This window comes from Cetorhinus maximus, chromosome 2 (genome assembly GCF_964194155.1).
Source record: "Cetorhinus maximus chromosome 2, sCetMax3.hap1.1, whole genome shotgun sequence".
NCBI classification, from domain to species: Eukaryota; Metazoa; Chordata; class Chondrichthyes; order Lamniformes; family Cetorhinidae; genus Cetorhinus; species Cetorhinus maximus.
In genome coordinates this window covers 1,265,126-1,287,747 of record NC_135880.1, presented here as the reverse complement: position 1 = coordinate 1,287,747, position 22,622 = coordinate 1,265,126, and the positions used below count along the sequence as shown (strand labels likewise).

The 22,622-nt window shown below is 44.1% G+C and overlaps 1 protein-coding gene across 8 annotated transcripts in view; it reads right to left on the bottom strand.

Annotated features, from left to right (window-relative positions):
* LOC144691642 (nipped-B-like protein) overlaps nt 1–22,622 on the bottom strand; it is a 564,605-nt gene that overhangs the window by 91,353 nt on the left and 450,630 nt on the right. For all 8 annotated transcript variants that reach the window (XM_078559979.1, XM_078559947.1, XM_078559954.1 and 5 more), the window contains 2 exons: nt 14,348–14,456; nt 11,832–11,968 (listed from right to left, as the gene is read on the bottom strand). In XM_078559979.1, the coding sequence (XP_078416105.1) occupies nt 11,832–11,968; nt 14,348–14,456 (246 nt within the window). The remainder of the gene's footprint in view (nt 1–11,831; nt 11,969–14,347; nt 14,457–22,622) is intronic.

Here is a 22,622-nt window from a genome sequence, read left to right as displayed (position 1 = left end):
TGAGTAATTAAGGATAGTATTAGATCCAAAGAGGTGTCATATAAAATTGCTAGAAAAAGTACCATGCTTGGGGATTTGGAGCAGTTTAGAATTCAACAAAGGAGGATCGAGAGATTGATTAAGAGGGGAAAAATAGAGTATGAGAATAAGCGTGCAAGGAACATAAAAGCAGGCTCTAAAAGCTTCTATCAGTATGTAAAAAGAAAAAGATTAGTGAAGACAAATGCAGGTCTCTTACAGTCCGAAATGGGTAAATTTATAATAGAGAAAAGGAAATGGTAGAGTAATTAAACAACTACTTTAGTTCTGACTTCATGGAGGAAGACACAAATAACTTCCCAGAAATACTAGGGAACCAAGAGTCTAGTGAGGAGGAGGAATTGAAGGAAATTAGTATTACTAAAACAATAGTGCTGGAGAAATTAATGGGACTGAAAGCCGATAAATCCCCAAGGCCTGATAATCTACATCCCAGTGAACTAAAGGAGGTGGCCATGGAAATTGTGGATGCGTTGGTTGTCATCTTCCAAAATTCTGTAGATTCTGGTACAGCCGCAGCAGATAGGAGGTTGGAATGTGTAACCCCACTATTTAAAAAAGGAGGGAGGAAACATCGAATTACAGACTGGTTAGCCTAACATCAGTAGTAGGGAAAATGCTAGAGTCTATTATAAAGGGTGTGATAAGAGGGCACTTAGAAAATATCAACAAGATTAGACAAAGTCAACATGGATTTATGAAAGGGAAATCATGTTTGATGAAACTGTTGGAATTTTTTGAGGACGTAACTAGCAGAACAGGTGGGAGAACTTGTGGAATGTGGTATATTTGGATTTTCAGAAAGCTTTTGATAAAGTTCCACTTAAGAGGTTAGTGTGTAAAATTGAAGCTCATGGAATTGGGGGTGATATATTGGCATGGATTGAGAATTGGTTAACAGACAGGAAACAGAGTAGGAATAAATGGGTCTTTTTTGGCATGGCAGGCAGTGACTAGTGGGGTACCAGAGGGATCAGTGCTTGGGCCCCAGCTATTCACAAAATATATCAATGATTTGGATGAGGCGGAGGGCATGTTAGTGGGGTGGTGAAAAAGGCATATGGGACACTTGCCTTTATCAATTGAGGCATAGATTACAAAAGTAGGGAGGTCATGTTGGAGTTGTATAGAACTTTGGTGAGGCCACAGTTGGAGTACTGTGTGCAGTTCTGGTCACCACATCATAGAAAGGATGTGATTGCACTGGAGGGTGTGCAGAAGAGATTCACTTGGATGTTGCCTGGGATGAAACATTTAAGTTAGGAAGAGAGGTTGGATAGACTTGGGTTATTTTCATTGGAGCAGAGAAGACTGAGAGGCGACATGATCGAGGTGTACAATATTATGAGGGGCATGGACAGGGTGGATAGGGAGCAGCTGTTCCTCTTAGTTGAAGGGTCAGTCATGAGGGGCCATAAGTTCAAGGTGAGGGGCAGGAGGTTAAGGGGGGGAATGTGAGGGAAAACTTTTTTTTAACCCAGAGGGTGGTGACGGATGAGCACTTGGCACGTCATAACATTCAAGGCTATATGCCAAGTGCTGGTAAATGGGATTAAGTAAGGAGGTCAGGTGTTTCTCACGTGTTGGTGCAGACTCGATGGGCCGGAGGGCCTCTTCTGCACAGTGTGATTCTGTGATAATCAAGCAGAGTCAGCATGGCTTCATGAAAGGGAAGTCATGCCTGACAAACTTATCAGAATTATTTGAGGAGGTAACAAGCAGGATAGATAAAGGGGAACCAGTAGATGTAATATATTTGGATTTCCAAAAGGCGTTTGATAAAGCACGTAGGGCTACTTAATAAGAGGCCATGGTGTTGGGGGTAGTATATTAGCATGGATATAGGATTGGCTAATAGGAGATAGAGAGTTGGGATATAGGGGGGCATTTTCAGGATGGCAACCTGTAACTTGTGGAATGCCACAGGGATCAGTGCCAGCCTCAATTATTTACAATATATATTAATGACTTGGATGAGGGTTAATGAATGTACTATCGCCAAGTTTGCGGATGACACAAAAATAGGTGGAAAGGCAAATGGTGAGGGTTTCACAGTCTACAGAGGGGTATAGACTGATTAAGTGAGTGGGCAAAAACTTGGCAGATGGAGTATAATATGGGAAAATGTGAGGTAATGCACTTTGGCAGGAAGAATAGAGGAGCTGAATATTACTTAAATGGAGAAAGACTGAAGAAAGTTGCAGCACAGAGGGATTTGGGGATCCTTGTGCATGAATCCTAAAATGCTAGCATACAAGTTCAGCACGTAATAGGAAAGGCAAATGGAATGTTGGCCTTTATTTCAAAGGGAATGGAATGTAAAAATAAGGAAGTTTTGCTAAAACTATACAAGGCACTAGTTAGACCGCTCCTAGAATACTGTGAAGTTTTGGTCCCCTTATCTAAGGGGAGATATACTGGCATTGGAGGCAGTCCAGAGAAGGTTCACTAGGTTGGTCCCAGGTATGGAGGGATTTTCTTATGAGTAGGTTGGGCCTGTAGTCATTGGAGTCTAGAAGGATGGGAGGCAAGCTTATTGAAACATATAAGATTCTTAAGGGGTTGATAGGGTAGATGCTGAGAGGTTGTTTCCCCTTGTGGGAGAGTCTAGGACCAGAGGACATAATCTCAAGAGTAAGGGGTCACCCATTTAAGACAGAGATGAGGAGGAATTTCTTCTCTCAGAGGGTAGTTAATCTGTGGAATTCTTTACCACAGAGGGCTGTAGAAGCTGGGTCGTTAAGTATATTCAAGACTGAGATAGACAGATTTTTAATCAGGCCATCGGCCATCAAGCACCGATCTATTCAAATCCCATTTTCCAGCACTTGGTCCGTAGCCCTGTATGCGCTTTTGTCTTATGGTACAGAAATGACTGCTCTTGATTGCCAGAGTATGATGCTATTCTGACAACTCACTTCCTCAGAAACTGGCTTATTTAACCACCCTGTATCTGGTTTCTCACTTTGGACAGAAGCAGATCTCGATTGGTCCAGTTCCTGATCTGCTTCGCACAGACAGGCGATGTGTCTAAAAAATTAATGCAAGGGCGATTTCTTGGAGTACATGAGATTCTTTCTTGCAAGAGTAGGTGGCTAAGGACATCCGCATTCACTATGTGTATCCCAGGTCGGTGCTTGAAGTGCATTCATAGGTGGACAGAATAAATGCTCATCGCTGAATTCTTGCTGAGGCTATTGGCGGGATATCCTTGTCTTCTTTGAAAAGGCCCAAAAGCAATTTAAGATCGGAGACGATAGTAAAGTGTCTGCCATGTAAGTACTGGTGGAATTTTTTAACTCCAAAGACTACTGACAGTCCCTCCTTCTCAAACTGCGAATAACCTTTTTCAGCCACTGAGAGGGTTCTTGATATGTAACCTATTAGCCTCTCAGAGCCGCTGTCCATTTCATGGGACAATACTGCACCGATGCCAAGGTGTTGCAGGTCAATATCAATTCTTTAGATGGGTCAAAGTGCACTAATAAGGTTGAGGGGTGCAGCAGTTGTTTTACTCTGTTGAAGGCTACCTCCTGTGGTGCCTTCCAGGACCAAAGATGGTGTCCCTTCAGCAGTATGTGCAAGAGGACCAGTACAGTCGATAGGTTGGGTAAAAATCGTGCGTGGTAGTTTAGCATCCCTAAAATGATTTGAATTCAGTAATATTTGTTGGGGAAGACGCCTCCTTTATCACCTTAACTTTTTCTTCCACTGGGTGTAATCCTTGTGCATCTACACAGTGCCCCAGATAAGTAACCTTGGTGGCTCAGAAAATGCATTCCTCCTTTTTTAGGCAGACTCCAGCTTCCAGAATTCTTTTAAATACCTCCTCTAAATTTGCTAAACGCTTGGCCTCTGTCGATCCAGTTATGAGGACATCATCAAGGTATACTAGAATCTGTGGTAATCCCTGTAGCAAACTCTCCATCGTCCTTTGAAATAGTGCACATGCCAAGGACATGGCAAAAGGTAGGACCCTATACTGGAATAGGCCTTTGCGTGTGTTTATTGTGACATATCCCTGGGATGTGTTATCTAACTCGAGTTGATGGTACGCATGGCTCATGTCCAACTTAGTGTAGGATTGACCTCCTGCCAGCTTTGCGTACGAGTCTTCAATTCTTGGAATTGGATATTTATCCAGCTTGGTAGCCCAATTAACAGTTAGCTTATATTCGCCACAAATACGGATGGTCTTATCCGTTTTCAGTACAGGGGTGACAAATGCTGCCCAGTCTAAAAATTGAACTGGCAGCATGATGCTTAGTTCCTCCAGCCTCTAACTCAACATGCACTTTTTCTCTTAAGGCATATGGTACTGGTCTTGCATTAAAAAAATCAGGGAGTTGCCTCAAGATCAACATAAATCTTGGCTTGTAAGCCTTTGATCTTTCCTAATTTGTTGCGAAAGACGCTGTCGTATTTTAACGATTCTAGCAGTCCTCTTGCCCGCACTTGGAAAATCTCGGACCAATTTAACTTGATTTCTTTTAGCCAATCACAGCCCAGAAGGCTTGGTCCTTCTCCAGTCATTATTATTACTGGGAGCTGAGTTGACTGCTGCCCATAGCTCACAGGTACCATGGCGGTGCCTTTTACTTTTATGGCTTCTCCTGTATAAATCTACAACTGGGCAGAAGTTCTCTCCAGGTTTAAGGGTTGGGTACCTTCTCTCAGGTACTGAGATGTGTGTTCACCCGTCACTGTGGCTGATGCCCCTGTAGCCACCTCCATAACTAGAGGCTTCCCATTTATGTGGAGTGTGACAGCAATAGGGTTTGCCTTGACTGCTTTAAATTAAAGAGAGTGAATGTCAGAATCAGCTATTTCAGGCTCTTTCACATTATGTGCTTCTAATATCTTTGCTGGCTGGTTACTTGGCTCTCTGGGCTTAGCTCTGCACTGCTGTATCAAATGACCTCTTTTGCGACGGTAATAGCACTCAGCCTCCTTAAATCTGTATGTTTCAGGAGTATGGTTAACCCCATGTCAGTAACATTTCAACTTCAGGATCGCTGTCTGATTGCCTCCGGTATATATTTTTTTGATTTCTGGGTTTTGGGAATGATTCCTGTTTTGCAGCTACTTCTGCGGTTTTGGCAACACACCCGCCTGCAGGTTCCTGCCCTAACTGGTAAATGGTACAATTTTGCAAGCTCTGTAGCTCCTGCACATCTTTTTCATGCTTTCCATGACCAACGCAATCGCCATTGCTCGTTTAAAATTTATATCGACTTCTACCAGCATCCTCGCTGAATGGCATCATTGCTCATGCCATGAACTAACCGATCCCATAGTATGCCCATCAAGGTCACTCCGAAATCACAACACTCTGACAATTGCTTCAACTTAGCGATATAAGTCATGATTGATTCGCCTGGAGCCTTCACCCTCATATTAAATTTGAATCTTTGCATAATGACTGATGGTTTGGACTAAAAATGGCCCTTCACTAAATCCACGAGTACATTGAACAATTTGCAGTCTGGTGCACTTGGGGCTGTGAGACTGCGAGAAAAGTTGTAGGTTTGACTCCCACAGATGCTCAAGAGAATTGCTATGCGCTTTGCTTGCTCCCCTATTTCGTTGGCCTTGAATTGAATCCAGTGCTCCGTGGGGGAGTCAAATAGGTCAATTCTCCCAAAGAGGGGCATCCTGGTGAGTATATATATTTTTCCTTCATTAAAAGGAGATACTGACAGTTGTAGGGCGAGAGGCAGAGCCAGGATCATATATCATTGTCGCCAGATGTAGAGATGTACTACCAAGAGGCTTCTTCAGTTGAACAATGAAATTTATTTACAGAGCTGCTGGATTAGCTGCAGGCCTCTAGCAAGGCTACAGTACACACTCTAGGTTAGGTTCCCTTAGCTACCCTGCGCTCACTGTTGATTGGCTGTTCAGACCACATGGCCGTTAATCAGTAAGGCTGGCCTTAAAGGAACAATCGCCACAATTGTGCTCAGTTTTGATCACACTTTAGGAAAGATGTGAAGGTCCTTGAGCGGGTACAGAGGAGATTTGTCAGATTAGTTCCAGGGATGAGAGTTTTTGCTACAAGGTTAGATTGGAGTAGCTTAGTTTGTCTTCCTTGAAGCAAAGACGACCGTGGGAAGATTTAGAAACTTGGAAACATAGAAAATAGGAGGAGTAGGCCATTTGGCCCTTCCAGCCTGCTCCGCCATTCATCATGATCATGGCTGATCATCCAACTCAATAGCCTGCTCCCGCTTTCTCCCCATATCTTTTGACCCCTTTCGCCCCAAGGGCTAGATCTAACATCTTCTTGAAAACATACAATGTTTTGGCCTCAACTACTTTGTGGTAGCGAATTCCACAGGCTCACCACTCTCTGGGTGAAGAAATTTCTCCTCATCTGAGTCCTAAATGGTCCACCCCGTATCCTTAGACTGTGACCCCTGGTTCTGGACTCCACCATTGGGAACATCCTTCCTGCATCTATCCTGTCTAGTCCAGTTAGAATTTTATAGGTTTCTATGAGATCCCTCCTCATTCTTCTGAACTCCAATAAATATAATCTGAACCGACTCAATTTCTCCTCATATGCCACCCCAGAATTAGTCTGGTAAACCTTCGCTGCACTCCCTCTATAGCAAGAACATCCTTCCTCAGATAAGGAGTCCAAAACTGCACACAATATTTCAGGTGTGGTCTCACCAAGTTCTTGTATAATTGCAGCAAGACATCCCTGCTCCTGTACTTAAATCCTCTGGCTATGAAGGGCAACATACCATTTGCCTTCTTTACCGTCTGCTGCAACTGCATGCTTACCTTCAGTGACTGGTTGCACAGACCCCTCTCTCAATTTATAGCCATTCAGATAAAAATCTGCCTTCCTATTTTTGCTACCAAAGTGGATAACCTCACATTTATCCACATTATACTGCATCTGCCATGCATTTGCCCACTCACTCAGCTTGTTCAAGTCACGCTGAAGCATCTCTGCATCCTCCTCACAGCTCACCCTCCCACCCAGCTTTGTGTCATCTGCAAATATGGAGATATTATGTTTAGTTCCCTCATCTAAATCATTAATATGTATTGTGAAAGCTGGGGTCCCAGCACCGATCCCTGCGGTACCCCACTTGTCACTGCCTGCCATTTGGAAAAAGACCCGTTTATTCCTACTCTTTGTTTTCTGTCTGCCAACCAGTTTTCTATCCATCTCAATTCCCTACCCACAATCCCATGTGCTTTAATTTTACACACTAATCTCTTATGTGGGACTTTGTCGAAAGCCTTCTGAAAATGCGAATAAACCACATCCACTGGCTCCCCCTCATCAACTCTATTAGAACCATAGAACACTACAGCACAGAAAACAGGCCATTCAGCCCTTCTAGTCTGTGCCGAAATATTATTCCACTAATCCCATTGACCTGCACCCAGTCCATAACCCTCCAGACCTCTCCCATCCATGTATCTATCCAATTTATTCTTAAAACTTAAGAGTGAGCCCGCATTTACCACGTCAGATGGTAGCTCGTTCCACACTCCCACCACTCTCTGAGTGAAGAAGTTCCCCCTAAACCTTTCCCCTTTCACCCTAAAGCCATGTCCTCTCGTGTTTATCTCTCCTAATCTAAGTGGAAAGAGCCTACTCGCATTTACTCTGTCTATACCCCTCATAATTTTGTAAACTTCTAGCAAATCTCCCCTCAGCCTTCTACGCTCCAAGGAATAAAGTCCTAAACTGTTTAATCTTTCCCTGTTACATAGTTACTAGTTACATCCTCGAAAAATTCCAGTAGATTTGTCAAGCATGATTTCTCTTTCGTAAATCCATCTGACTCTGTCTGATTCTGCCATGATTTTCCAAGTGGGGGGCAATGGTGCAGGCGATGGCATAGTGGTGCTGTTGCTGGTAATCCAGAGACCCAGGGTAATGGTCTGGGGACCTGGGTTCGAATCCCACCACGGCAGATGGTGGAATTTGAATACAAAAAAAATCTGGAATTAAAAGTCTAATGATGACCCTGAAACCCATCTGGTTCACTAATGTTCTTTAGGGAAGGAAATTTGTCGTCTTTACCTGGTCTGGCCTACATGTGACTCCAGGCCCATGACTCTTAAATGCCCTCTGAAATGGCCTAGCAAGCCACTCAGTTGTATCAAACCGCTACAAAGTCACAAAAAAAGGAATGAAACCAGACGGACCACCCAGCATTGACCTAGGCACTGGGAACGACAAAGATAATCGCAACACTGTCAACCTGCAAAGTTCTCCTGACGAACATCTTGGGGATAGTGCCAAAATTGGAAGAGCTGTCTCACAGACTAGTCCAGCGACAGCCTGACATAGTCATACTCATGGAATCATACCTTACAGATAATGTCCCAGACTCCATCATCACCATCCCTGGGTATGCCCTGTACCATCGGCAGGACAGACCCAGCAGAGGTGACAGCACAGTGGTATACAGTTGGGAGGGAGTTGCCCTGGGAGTCCTCAACATCGACTCCAGAAACCATGAAGTCTTATGGCATCAGGTCAAACATGGGCAAGGAAACCTCCTGCTGATTATCACGTACCACCCTCCCTCAGCTGATGAATCAGTGCTCCTCCATGTTGAACATCACTTGGAGGAAGCACTGAGGGTGGCAAGGGCACAGAATGTACTCTGGGTGGGGGATTTCAGTGTCTATTACCAAGAGTGGCTTGGTAGCACCAATACTGACTGAGTTGGCCAAGTCCTAAAGGACATAGCTACTAGACTGGGTCTGCGGCAGGTGATGAGTGAACCAACAAGAGGAAAAACAGACTTGACCTCATCCTCACCAACCTGCCAGCCGCGGATGCATCTGTCCATGACAGTATCAGTAGGAGTGACCACTGCACAGTTATTGTGGAGGCGAAGTCCCACCTTCACATTGAGAATACCGTCCATCATGTTGTGTGGCATTACCACCATGCTAAATGAGATAGATTTCGAACGGATCTAGCAACTCAAGACTGGGCATCCATGAAGCGTTGTGGGCCATCAGCAGCAGCAGAATTGTACTCGAACATAATCTGCAACCTCATGGCCTGGCATATCCCCCACTCTACCATTACCATCAAGCCAGAAGGTCAACCCTGGTTCAGTGAAGAGTGCAGGAGGGCATGCCAGGAGCAACACCAGGCATACCTAAAAATAAGGTGTCGACCTGGTGAAGCTACAACACAGGACTATTTGCGTGCCAAACAGCATAAGCAGCAAGTGATGGACAGAGCTAAGCGATCCCACAACCAACGGATCAGATCTAAGTTCTGCAGTCCTGCCACATCCAGTCGTGAACGGTGGTGGACAATTAAACAACTCACTGGAGGAGGAGGCTCCACAAACATCCCCATCCTCAATGATGGAGGAGCCCAGCAGAGCAGTGGAAAAGATAAGGCTGAAGCATTCGCAACAATCTTCAGCCAGAAGTGCCAAGTGGATGATCCATTTTGGCCTCCTCTGGAGGTCCCCAGCATCACAGATGCCAGTTTTCAGCCAATTTGATTCACTCCATGTGATATCAAGAAACAGCTGATGGCACTGGATACTGCAAAGGGTATGGGCCCTGACAATATTTCGGCAATAGTGCTGAAGACTTGTGCTCCAGAACTTGCCGCGCCCCTAGCCAAGCTGTTCCAGTACAGCTACAACACTGGCATCTAGCCGGGTACGTGGAAAATTGCTCAGGTATGTCATGTACGCAAAAAGCAGGACCTATCCAACCCGGCCAATTACTGCCCCATCAGACTACTCTCCATCATCAGTAAAGTAATGGAAGGGGTCAACAACAGTGCTATCAAGCAGCACGCTTAGCAATAACCTGCTCACTTATGCCCAGTTTGGGTTCCGCCAGGGCCACTCAGCTGATGACCTCATTACACCCTTGGTTCAAACATGGACAAAACAGCCAACTCCAGAGATGAGGTGAGAGTGACAGCCTTTGACATCGAGGTAGCATTTGACCGAATATGAAATCAAGGGGACCTAGCAAAACTGGAGTCACTGGGAATCAGGGGGAAAACTCTCTGCTGGTTCAAGTCATACCTAGTACGAAGGAAGATGGTTGTGGTGTTGGAGGTCAGTCTTCTCAGCTCCAGGACATCACTGCAGGAGTTCCTCAGGGTAGTGTCCTAAGCACAGCCATCTTCAGCTGCTTCATCAATGACCTTCCTTCCATCGTAAGGTCAGAAGTGGGAGTGTTCGCTGATGATTGCACAATGCTCAGCACCGTTCGTGACTCCTCAGATTCTGAAGCAGTCTATATCCAAATGCAGCAAGACCTGGACAATATCCAGGCTTGGGCTGACAAGTGGTAAGTGATATTCGTGCTATACAAGTGTCAGGCAATAACCATCTCCAACAAGAGAAAATCCAGCCATCGCCCCTTGATGTTCAATTGCATTATCATTACTGAATCCCCCACTAACAACATCCTGGGGGTTACCATTGACCAGAAACTGAACTGGACTAGCCATATAAATACTGTGGCTACAAGAGCAGGTCAGAGGCTCGGAATCGTGCGACGAGTAGCTCACCTCCTGACTCCCCAAAGCCTGTCCATTATCTGGAAGGCACAAGTCAGGATTGTAATGGAATACTTCCCACTTGCCTGGATGAGTGTAGCTCTCACAACACTCAAGAAGCTGGACACCATCCAGGACAAAGCAGTCCGCTTGACTGGCACCACATCCACAAACATTCACTCCCTCCACCACCGATGCACAGTGGCAGCAGTGTGTACCATCTACAAGATGCATTGCAGGAATTCACCAAGGCTCCTTAGACAGCACCTTCCAAACCCATGATCACTACCACCTAGAAGGACTGGGGCAGCAGGCAGATGGAAACACCACCACCTGGAGGTTCCCCTCCAAATCACTCACCATTCTGGCTTGGAAATATATCGCTGTTCCTTCATTGTCGCTGGGTCAAAATCCTGGAACTCCTTTCCTAACAGCACTCACCACATGGACTACAGTGTTCAAGAAGGCTGCTCACCACCACTTTCTCAAGGGCGACTAGGGATAGGCAATAAATGCCGGTCCAGCCAGCGAAGCCCACATCGCACGAATGAATTTTTAAAAATTTACCATCCCTCTAACAGGGAGCTGGAGGAATACCTACATCCCAGTCTACAGCTGCAGGACATGCATTATATTCAGTCCCTTATATTAGAAGCTGCAAGGTTTGATTTCACTTGTTTTGCCATGAAAACTGCCAACGTGGGAGCACTGTACCTTTATGAAGTACTGAAATAAGGCTGAAACAGGATCCAAACCAACATACAGTGCATGCACCAGCAGGCAACAAAAGCACTCAAGTCATATGGTTGAATTCAGTACTTTAATATTCTTTCATGGGATGTGGGCATCGCTGGCAAGGCATGCATTTGGTGCCCATCCCTAATTGCCCTTGTTCAGTCAACCACATTACTGTGCATCTGGAGTCATACGTAGGCCAGATCAGGTAAGGATGGCAGATTTCTTTCCCTAAAGGACATCAGTGAACCAGATGGGCTTTCAGGACAATTGATGATAGTTTCATGGTCACTGTTACTGAGACTAGCTTTCAATTCCAGACTTATGATCTGAATTCAAATTCCATCAGTTACCGTGGATCTAATCCAGCGACATCTACCACTACGCCGCCATCTCCCCACAAAACTAATACCAGTTATTTTGCATACATCTTAAATTCATCGATTTAACAAAAGTGAAGATTCCTATGAAAAGTTCAGGAACTGTAAAACTGTAATAACAGATGGAGGTGGATGGCAGAAGCCACACTTACATTACACTTTGTGGTAAGATATGGCTGAAGTGTCATTGCATGTTTCACCATCAGATGAGGCTGGATTTTGCTGAACAAGTATAAGGTGATTAGACAGGCCACCAGACAGTTGGTATTCATGCCTTTACTATCTGAATCTGATGGGATAAAATAAGAGTTAGCATTTGCAGTCAAAGCACCTCATGCACACCAAGTCAATATCATATTTCCCATAAATAACCTGTGCTCAGCCTCATCATTTAATCACAAAATTATTACAGCACAAAATTTTTCTGAGACACAGAGAATTAGGTAGGTGAGAGATTTCGTTGATGGAACATGAAGCCAACACAAGAATATTATCCTGACTTGGAGTAGGAGCTTGGCACTTGGTTTGGTTTGCTGGTACAGTGTAGAGGGAGCTTTACTCTGTATCTAACCCCGTGCTGTACCTGTCCTGGGAGTGTTTGATGGGGACGGTCTAGAGGGAGCTTTACTCTGTATCTAACCCCATGCTGTACCTGTCCTGGGAGTGTTTGATGGGGACGGTGTAGAGGGAGCTTTACTCTGTATCTAACCCCGTGCTGTACCTGTCCTGGGAGTGTTTGATGGGGATAGTGTAGAGGGAGCTTTACTCTGTATCCAACCTCGTGCTGTACATGTCCTGGGAGTGTTTGATTGGGATAGTGTAGAGGGAGCTTTACTCTGTATCCAACCTCGTGCTGTACCTGTCCTGGGAGTGTTTGATGGGGATAATGTAGGGGGAGCTTTACTCTGTATCTAATCCTGTGTTATACGTGTCCTGGGAGTGTTTGATGGGGACAGTGTAGAGGGAGCCTTCCACATTGCTATGGAAGATAAATGAACAGGAGTTGCATTCGCCATAGTTGAACGGAAAGGAGCCTGGAAGCAGTTGTGGGAGAAGAGTGATCCTCCTGGATAATGGGGGGGAAAACGAGTTTGTGTTGGAAATGATTGGAAATAGTCTGACCAATGAGAGTCTTGGTGTGCTAGAAGGTAACAAACAAGGGGACCCTGATGTGTTCTGGGGGGTTGGGCAAGGGTCTGGAAAATGGGGATGACATGGTCAAGGGTCCTGTCAATCAGTGGCTGAGGATAAGGGAGTACATTTCAAAGGCTCCGATGTGGAAGTGAAGCCAGAGAAAATGCAACAATGCAGGACAAGTAGACCAAAAGGGATGGTGCCCTTCCAGGAAGCATTTCTTTATTGTAAAGGGAGGATATAGGAATCTAGATATGATTCGAATATTTGTAGCTGTTTTAACACTACTGCATCCGATACAACTGGTTTTTTTTTGTATTTTTGAAAATTTATTCTTTCAAGGGATGTGGGCATCACTGGCAAGGCCAGCATTTGTTGCCCATCTTAAATGCCTTTGAACTGAGCAGCTTGCTCGGGCAGTTATGAGTCAACCACATTACTGTGGATCTCGAGTCACATGTCGAATGGCAGATTTCATTCTCTAAAGGCCATTAGTGAACGAGATGTGTTTTTATGACAATCAATGATTGTTTCATGGTCACCATTACTGAGACTAGCTTTATATTGAATTTAAATTCCACTAGCTGCAATGGATTTGAAACCGTGTCCCCAGAGCATTAGCCTGGGCCTCTGGGTTACTAGTCCAGTGACATTCCCACTGTGCCACCATCTCCCTCTACCGCAAACTGAAATAGTTTTCATTTCAAATAATGCATTTTAGTGTTAAGTATTGGGCATCAAATAATGTCGCCAAGCCAGCTGCCAAGGAAAAAGGCCATAATCAAGTCAATGACCAGACATAAAACAGTTAGGGTGAAGAAAGCTTCACCACATCTGGCAAAGCTTTTGGGATCTTGTGCTTCTTAAATAGAGGCATTGAGTACAAAAGCAGGGAGGTTATGCTAAACTTTTATAAAGCTCTGATTAGACCACAACTAGGATATTGCATCCAGTTCTGATCACCACACTTTAGGAAGGATGCAGAGGAGGTATACTGGAACGGTTCCAGTGATTAAGGATCTTAGTTACAGGAGTAGGTTGGAGAAGCTGGGGTTGTTCTCCTTGGAGCAAAGGAGGTTAACAGGAGATTTATGAGGGGCACAAGATTATGACGAGTTTAGATAAGGAAGACAAATAAAAGCTGTTCCCATTAACTGATGATACAAGGACTGGGGAACGCTGATTTAAGGCTTTGGGTAAGACGCAGGGGTGGTGCGGATAAAGGGGAGCGGGGGGGAATGTGCTGTAGCGAGTGGCAATGACCTGGAACTTGCTGCCTACAAGGATGGTGAAAGCCAAAAGGATGAATGATTTCAAATCAAAACTGGATAGGCACTTGAGAGAAATGAACTTTCTGGGCAAAGGGATAGAGGGGGAGGTGGGGTGGAACTGGGGCTGATTGGAATGCTTTACAGAGAGCTAGCATGGAACTCAATGGGCTGAATAGTTTCCTTCTGTGCTGCAATGTCTCTATGACATGATTTTTAATGGGAACTGACCAGTTATATTCCTGTTTCATCTCTCTTCCATTTACCTGCTAGTGATTCCTCATATTTCAGAATGTGCTCCACCAGATTATCCACTATCTGCACACAGGCCTTCTTCACGGGCTTGTACGAGGCATCTTCCTCAGACTTCAACAACTGAAAGCACAGCAGAGTTCAATTAACGTTCTCTATAGTCCTCCGCTAGCCCCCATATCCACCCCGCCCCAGTTCCCAAATCAAGTCGACATATCCTCTGTGATCATACCATGCGACTGGTCATCTACATTTCTTCAACTGACTAAATACAAAGGCAATTAGTCCATTTCTCCTCTCTTTACACTCAACCTAAAGTGCAGTCAGTGGAATTGAAGCGCTAGTTTTTGCTGGGCTACAGTTATAGGGGCACCGGTAGCAATTATTTCTCTCTGCCTGGACACAAACTTTGGAAACCAAACCCGATCCTTTCCCAAATACAAATTTTCCAAACCTCAGCCTACTCCATAAGGTTTGTGGTTTAGAAAACCAAGAGAAAAACAACAATAGCAACATGCACTTAAATATATACTTTTTTAACTTATTCTTTTCATGGGATGTGGGCATCAATGGAAGGGCCAGCATTTGTTGCCCATCCCTGACTGCTCTCAAATTGAGTGGCTTGCTAGGCCATTACTGAGGGCAGTTAAGAGTCAACCACATTACTATGGATCTGGAGTCACATGTAGGCCAGGCCAGATAAGGATGACAGATTTCATTCTGTCAAGAAAACAAGAAATTGTAATATTTTTCTTCTGGTAATAACCCTGGCATATTTTCTTATGTACTGGAAGTCAGGCTGTAACTGGATTAAGAGCTAGAGTGACGGCAAGGGTCTAAAGTCAACAGTAAGAAGTGGTTTTGATATGTTAATGAACCAAGAGGAACTTCAATCAGAGTTTTACATAAAGCAATAACAGGAATAGTTTGAATTGACTTGTTTTAGTTCAAAGGGGGATATATGCAGGTTGTAAGAAGGTATAAGGAAGTGAGGTAAAGATATGGTCAGTTTGCTTTTCCAAGTCAAAGAGCTAAAGTAAAGAACAATTTAATAAATTCTGGGAAGAAAGGCTTGAAACAATAGAGAGATCAAAGGGAAGGAATGCATTTAAAGAAATACTGAAGCCTATGTGAGGGGGTAGCTGCTTAGATCTCCCAGAAGACAGCAGGATAGCTGATCAGAGCTTTCAGAAGACAGTGTGAACAAGGCCAGACCTGAAGACCCAGTTGCTGTCAGCCTCAGAGGACACCCCAAGGAAAAAGTACTGTGTGGTAAAAATTACTGGACTTCTATAGATTTTAAAATCTATAAGGATATTGCTGAACAGAAAAGGGAAAGGTTAGCTCTGAGGACAGAGTTGGCTAAAGTGGAATTGGTAAATAGGTTAAAAGGTAAGATGGCAGAGAAGCAGTGACAGGCATTTAAGGAGGTATTTGATAACTCTCAACAAAGTTGCATTCCAATAATGAAGAAAGGCTCGACCAAGAACACAAGAAATAGCAGGAGTACACCATAGGGCTGTTGAACCTGCTCCACCATTCAATATAATCATGGCAGATCTTGGGCTACAACTTCATTTTCCCATCTGCTCTCCATATCCCATAATGCCCCAAATATCTGTCTACTGCAGCCTTAAATATATTCAATGATGGCACATCCACAACCCTCTGGGGTAGAGAATTCCAAAGATTCACAACCCTTTGAGTGAAGTAACTTCTCTTCATCTCAGTCCTAAATGATCAAGCCGTTATCCTGAGACTGTGCTCCCATGTTTTAGACTCCGCAACCGGCAGAAACAAACTCTCAGCATCAGCCCACAGAATCTTTACAGTGCAGGAGATCATTCAGCATGGCTCTCTGAAAGGAGCATTCTACCTAGACCCACTCCCCTGCCTTATCCCTGCAACCTCGTACATTCACTCTTTTCAGATAGCAATCTAATTCCCTCTTGAATACCTCGATCGAACCTGCCTCCGCCACCCTCTTGGGAAGTTCGTTTCAGGCTCCAACCACCTACTAGGTGAAGGAAATTTTCCTCACATCACATTTACTCCTTTTACCAATTATTTTGAACCTGTGCCCTTGAGTTCTTGATGTTATCTTGAGTGGGAACAGTTTCTCACTATCTACCCTAACCATACCCCTCAGGATCTTCAACACCTCTATCAAATCTCCTTTCAAGCCTTCTTTTCTCCAAGGAAAACAGTCCCAACCTCCCCAATTTATCCTCATAGCTACAGTTCTTTATCCCTGGAATTATTCCTGTGAATCTCCTCTGTACTCTCTCCAATGCCTCCACATCTTTCAAGTATGGCACCCAGAACTGGACGCAGTACTCCAGATGAGGCCTGGCTAGTGTCTTATATAAGTTCAACATGACCTCCTTACTCTTGTACTCAATGCCCCTATTAATAAAGCCAAAGACTATATGCTTTAACTGCTCTCAACATGCCCTGCCATCTTCAATGACTTACGTACATATACACCAAGGTCCCTCTGTTCCTGCACCTCCTTTAAAGTTTTTCCCTTTATTTTATACTGTTTCTCAATACATATTCTTCCTGCCAAAATTAATCACCTTCTCTGCATTGAACTTCATCTGCCACTTGTCTGCCCAATCCACCAACATGCCTATGTCCTTTTTAAGTTCAAGACTATTCTCATTACAGTTGACAACGTTTCTAATCTTTGTACCACTCGCAAATTTTGAAATCATGCCCTGAACACCAGAGTCAAGGTCATTAATATATATCGAGAGCAAGGGTCCCAACAATGACCCCTGTGGAACTCCATTACAAACCTCCCTCCAACCTGAAAAACAACCATTTATCACTACTCTCTGTTTCCTGTCACTCAGTCAATTTCATATCCAAGTGGCTACTTTCCCTTTTATTTTATGAGCTAAAATATTACTCACAATTCTATGTGGCACTGTATCAAATGCGTTTTGAAAATCCATAAACACCACATCAACAGTGTTGCCCTTATCAACCATCTCTGTTACCTCCTCAAAAAACTCCAGCAAGTTATTTAAACATGATTTCCCCTTAATGAATCCATGCTAGCTTTTCTTAATCATCCTGCACTTGTCTAAGTGACTATTGATTTTGTCCCGAACTATAGTTTCCAGAAGTTTCCCTACCATTGATGTCAAACTGACTGGCCTGTAGTTGCCCGCTTTATCCTTGCACCCCTTTTTGAACAAGGCTGTAACATTCGCAATTCTCCAAACCTCTGGCACCACTCTTGTGTCTAAGGAAGACTGGAAGATTATCACTAGTGCCTCTGCAATTTCCTCTCTCACTTCCCTCAGTATCCTTGGATGCATCTCATCCAGTTCTGGTACCTTAACTATTTTAAGTAAAGATAGCCTTTCCAACACCACCACCTTCTCAATTGCAAGTTCTTCTAGTGTACCAGTTAGCTCCTCTCTCACCTAGGTCTGGGTAACATCTTCCTATCAAAACACCTCAGAATTTTGTAGGTCACTATCCATGGCAAACTAAGGAAGCTCAGGGTGGTACCAAATTGAAAGAAAAGAAATGGCATACAACACTGTGAAGATTAGTGTTAGGCCAGGAGATTGGGGAAGTTTCAGAAATCAGCAAAGGAGGAATAAAAAATGTGAGAGAGGGAGGAACTGCAGTATGAGAGAAAAATAGCAGGGAATGTGAAAAACAGGCATTAAAAGCTTCTACAAGTGTATAAAAAAAGAGCATCTAATGTGAGCATTTGCCCCCATAGAGGGCAAGGCTGGGGAATTAATAATGGGAAGGTGGTGATAGTGGTAATATCACTGGACCAGCAATCCAGAGGCCCAGGCTAATTCACTGAGGACGTGGGCTCGAATCCCACCATGGCAGCTGGTGGAATTTAAATTCAATCAATAACTCTGAAATTAAAAGCTAGCCTCAGTATTGTGACCACAAAACCATTGTCAACTGTCGTAAAAACCCACTTCATTCACTAATGTCCTTTAAGGAAGGAAATCTGCCATCCTTACCTGGTCTGGTTTACATATGACTCCTGAACCACTGCAATGTGGTTGATTCTTAAGTTCCCTCTAAAATGTTGTGCGGCACTATCACCATGCTAAATGGGATAGGTTTCGAACAAATTAAGTAACTCAAAACTGGGCATCCATGAGACTCTGTGGGCCACCAGCAGAAGAACTGTATTCATTGAAATCTGTAACCACATTGCCCAACCATCTTCAGCTGCTTCATCAATGACCTTCCTTCCGTCATAAGGTCAGAAGTGGGGATTTTCGGTGATGATTGCACAATGTTTAGCACCATTCCCGACTCCTCAGGTACATGTCCAAATACAGCAATACCTGGACATTATGGAGGCTTGGGCTGACAAATGGGAGGTAACATTCGTGCCATACCAGTGCCAGGTAACGACCATTTCCAACAAGAGAGAACCTAACCATCACGCCTTGACATTCAATGGCATTACCATCGCTGAATCCCCACTATCCACATCCTGGGAGTTACCATTGTCCAGAAACTGAACTGGACTAGCCATATAAATACTGTGGCTACAAGAGCAGGTTGAAGGTTAAGAATCCTGCTGCAAGTAACTCACCTCCTGACTCCCCAAAGCCTGTCCAGTGTCTACAAGGCACAAGTCAGGAGTGTGATGCAATACTCTTCACTTGCCTGGATGAGTGCAGCTCCAACAACACTCAAGAAGCTTGACACCATCCAGGACAAAGCAGCCCACTTGATTGGCATCCCTTGTACAAACATTGATTCTGTCCACCACCAACGAGCAGGGGCAGTAGTGTGTACTACCTACAAGATACACTGCAGAAACACACCAAGGCTCATTAGGCAGCACCTTCCAAACCCACGATTGCTACCATCTAGAAGGACAAGGGCAGCAGATACATGGGAACACCACCACCTGGAAGTTCCCCTCCAAGTCACTCACCATCCTGACTTGAAAATATATCGGCAGTTCCTTCACTGTCGCTGGGTCAAAATCCTGGAACTCCCTCCCTAACAGCACTGTGGGTGTACCTACACCACAGGGACTGCAGCGATTCAGGAAGGTAACTCACCACCACCTTCTCAAGTTCAATTTGGGATTAGCAATAAATGCTGTCCTAGCCAGCAATGCCCACATCCTGTAAATGAATAAAAATAATAATAAAAAATTCATCCACTCTACTGTTACCATCAAGCCAGGGGATTAACCCTGGCTCAATGAAGAGTGCAGGAGGGCATGCCAGGAGCAGCGCCAGGCATACCTAAAAATGAGGTGTTAACCTGGCGAAGCTATAACACAGGACTACTTCCATGCCAAACAGCGGAAACAGCATGTGACAGACAAAGCTAAGCGATCCCACAGCCAACGGATCACATCTAAAGTTCAGACATCCGGCTCCAGCCAGTCATGAATGGCAGTGGACAATTAAACAACTCACTGGAGGAGAGGACTCCACAGGTATCCCCAACCCCAATGATGGGGGAGCCCAGCACATTAGTGCAAAACACAAAGCTGAAGTGCTTGTAACAATCTTCAGCCAGAAACGCCAAATGGTTGATCCATCTCAGCCACCTCCTGAGGTCCCCAGCATCACAGATGCCAATTCGATTTACTCCTCGTGATATCAAGAAATGGATACGGCAAAGACAATGAGCCCTGACAAAATTCCAGCAATAGCTTGTGCTCCAAAACTAGCTGCGCTCCTAGCCAAGCTATTCCAGAACAGCTACAACACTAGCATCTACTCGGCAATGTGGAAAAATCCAACCTGGCCAATTACTGCACCATCAGTCTACTCTGATGGAAGGGAAGTAATGGAAGGGAGTCATTCACTCTCTCCACTACCGAGACACAATGGCAGCAGTGTGCATCATCTACAAGATGCACTGCAACAGTTTACCAAGGCTCCTTCAACAGTATCTTCCAAACCCATGACCTCTACTGCCTAGGACAAGGGCAGCAGATACATGGGAACACCACCACCTGCAAATTCTCCTCCAAGCTGCACACTATCCGGAGTTGGAATAAAATCGCCAGTTCCTCATTGTCACTGGGTCAAAACCCTGGAACTCCCTTCCTAACAGCAGTGTGGATGTACCTACAGCACATGGACTGCAGCGATTCAAGAAGGTGGCTGATCACCACTTTCTTAAGGGCAATTAGGGACGGGCAACAAATGCTAGCCTAGCCAGCATCGCCCATATCCTGTGAAAGGATAAATAAAAAGGAAATAGCAGAGGTTTTGAATAATTACTTTCACAATGGAAGACACAAAAAGCAACCCAAGAATAATTGAAAGGCAAAAGGGAGTGTGGAACTTAGAACAATCACTATCACTAGAGAAAAAGCAATGGGAATACTCATGGGATTTAAGGCTGCCTAGTCCCTTGTACCTGATGGTCAGCATCCTAGGGTCTTAAAAGTGGCTGCTGAGATAGTGATTGCATTGACTGTAATCTTCCAAAATTACCTAGATTCTGGAAAAGTCCCAACAGATTGCAAGTCTGAAAATGTAACACTTCTTGTTTAAGAGAGGAAACAGACAGAATATAGGAAACTATAGACTAGTTGGCCTAATGTCCAGGAAAATGTTAGAGTCCATTATTAAAGAGGTAGTAGCAGGACATTTAGAAAATCATAATACAATCAGGCAGAAGCAATAATATTTTGTGAAAGGAAAATAGTGTTTGATTAATTTATCAGAATCCTTTGAGGATGTAATAAGCAAGTTGGGTAAAAGGGAACCGTAAATATGGATGTACATAAGTGTACATAGGGGAGATGGTGGCACAATGGTAATGTCACTGGACTAGTAATCCAGAGGCCCAGGCTAAAATCCCACCACAACAGCTGGTGGAATTTCAATTCAATTAATAAAACTCTATCATCAGCAATGGTGACCATGAAATCATCAATTGCCATAAAAACCCATCTGGTTCACTAATGTCCTTTAGGGAAGGAAATCTGCCATCCTTACCTGGACTGGCCTACATGTGACTCCAGATCCAGTGTAACTGCTCTCTGAAATGGCCTAGCAAGCCACTCTGTTGAAGGGATGGGCAATTAGGGATGGGCAACATACGCTGGCCTTTCCAGCGATGCTCACATCCTCTTAAGAATAAATAACGAAAAAATTCAATTTCCAGAAGATATTTGATAAAGTGCCACATAAAAGGTTACTCAACAAGGTAAGAGCATATGTTGTTGGGGGTGATATATTAGCATGGATAGTTAACTAACAGGAAAAAGGAGCCAGAGTAAATGGGTCATTTTCAGGTTTTCAAACTAACTAGCAGAGTGCTGCAGCCTCAACTACTTACAATTGATATAGTTGAGTTGGATGAAGAACCACCAGTATTGTAGCCAAATTTGCTGATGATACAAAGTTAGCTAGGAAACAAAGTTGTGAGGAGGATACAAAAGAGAATGCAAGGGATTATAGATAGGCTAAATGGGCTAAAATTTGGCAGATGGAGTTTAATGTGGGAAAATGCGAGGTTGTCCACTTTGGCAGGGAGAATAGAAAAGCATGGTATTTTTTAAACAAAGAGAGGCTGCAGAATGCTACAGTCCAGGGGGACCTGGGTGTCCTTGTACATGAATCACAAAAAGTCAACATACAGGTACAGCAGGAAATTAAAAAGGCATATAGAATGTTGGCCGTAATTGCAACTATAGGCCACTCAGTTTAAAGTTGGTGGTGGAGAAACTTTGAGACAATAATCCGGGAAAGCATGAAAAGTCTGGGCTAATGAAGTCAGCATGGATTTGTAAAAAAACAATCACGTTTAACTGGCTTCATCAACTGAAGCAAAAAAAAAGAGGGTTGATGTGGTATTGTGGTTGATATTTTGTATATGGATTTTCAAAAGGCATTTGACAAAGTACCACATAACAGGCTTGTTAGCAAAATTAAAGGGTTAAAGGAATGATGGTAGCATTGATGCAATATTGACTAAGGGACAGAAAGCAGACATTAGTGGTGAACAGTTGTTTCCAGACTGATGTGAAGTACATAGTGGTGTTCCTCAGAGGTTGGTGTTAGGTTGACAGCACTCTTTGATATATATTAATGATTTGGACTTGGGTACACAGGGCATAATTTCAAAGTATGTATATGAAATAAAATCTTTCACTCCCCTCATCCCCCAATTTGTTCATGGGGTATGGCCGTCACTGACAACACCAGCTTCTGTTGCCCATCCCTAATTGCCCTTGAGAAGGTTGTGGGCCTCTTCCTGAACTGCTGCAGTCTGTGTGGTGTAGGCACACCCACAGTGTCATTAGGAAGT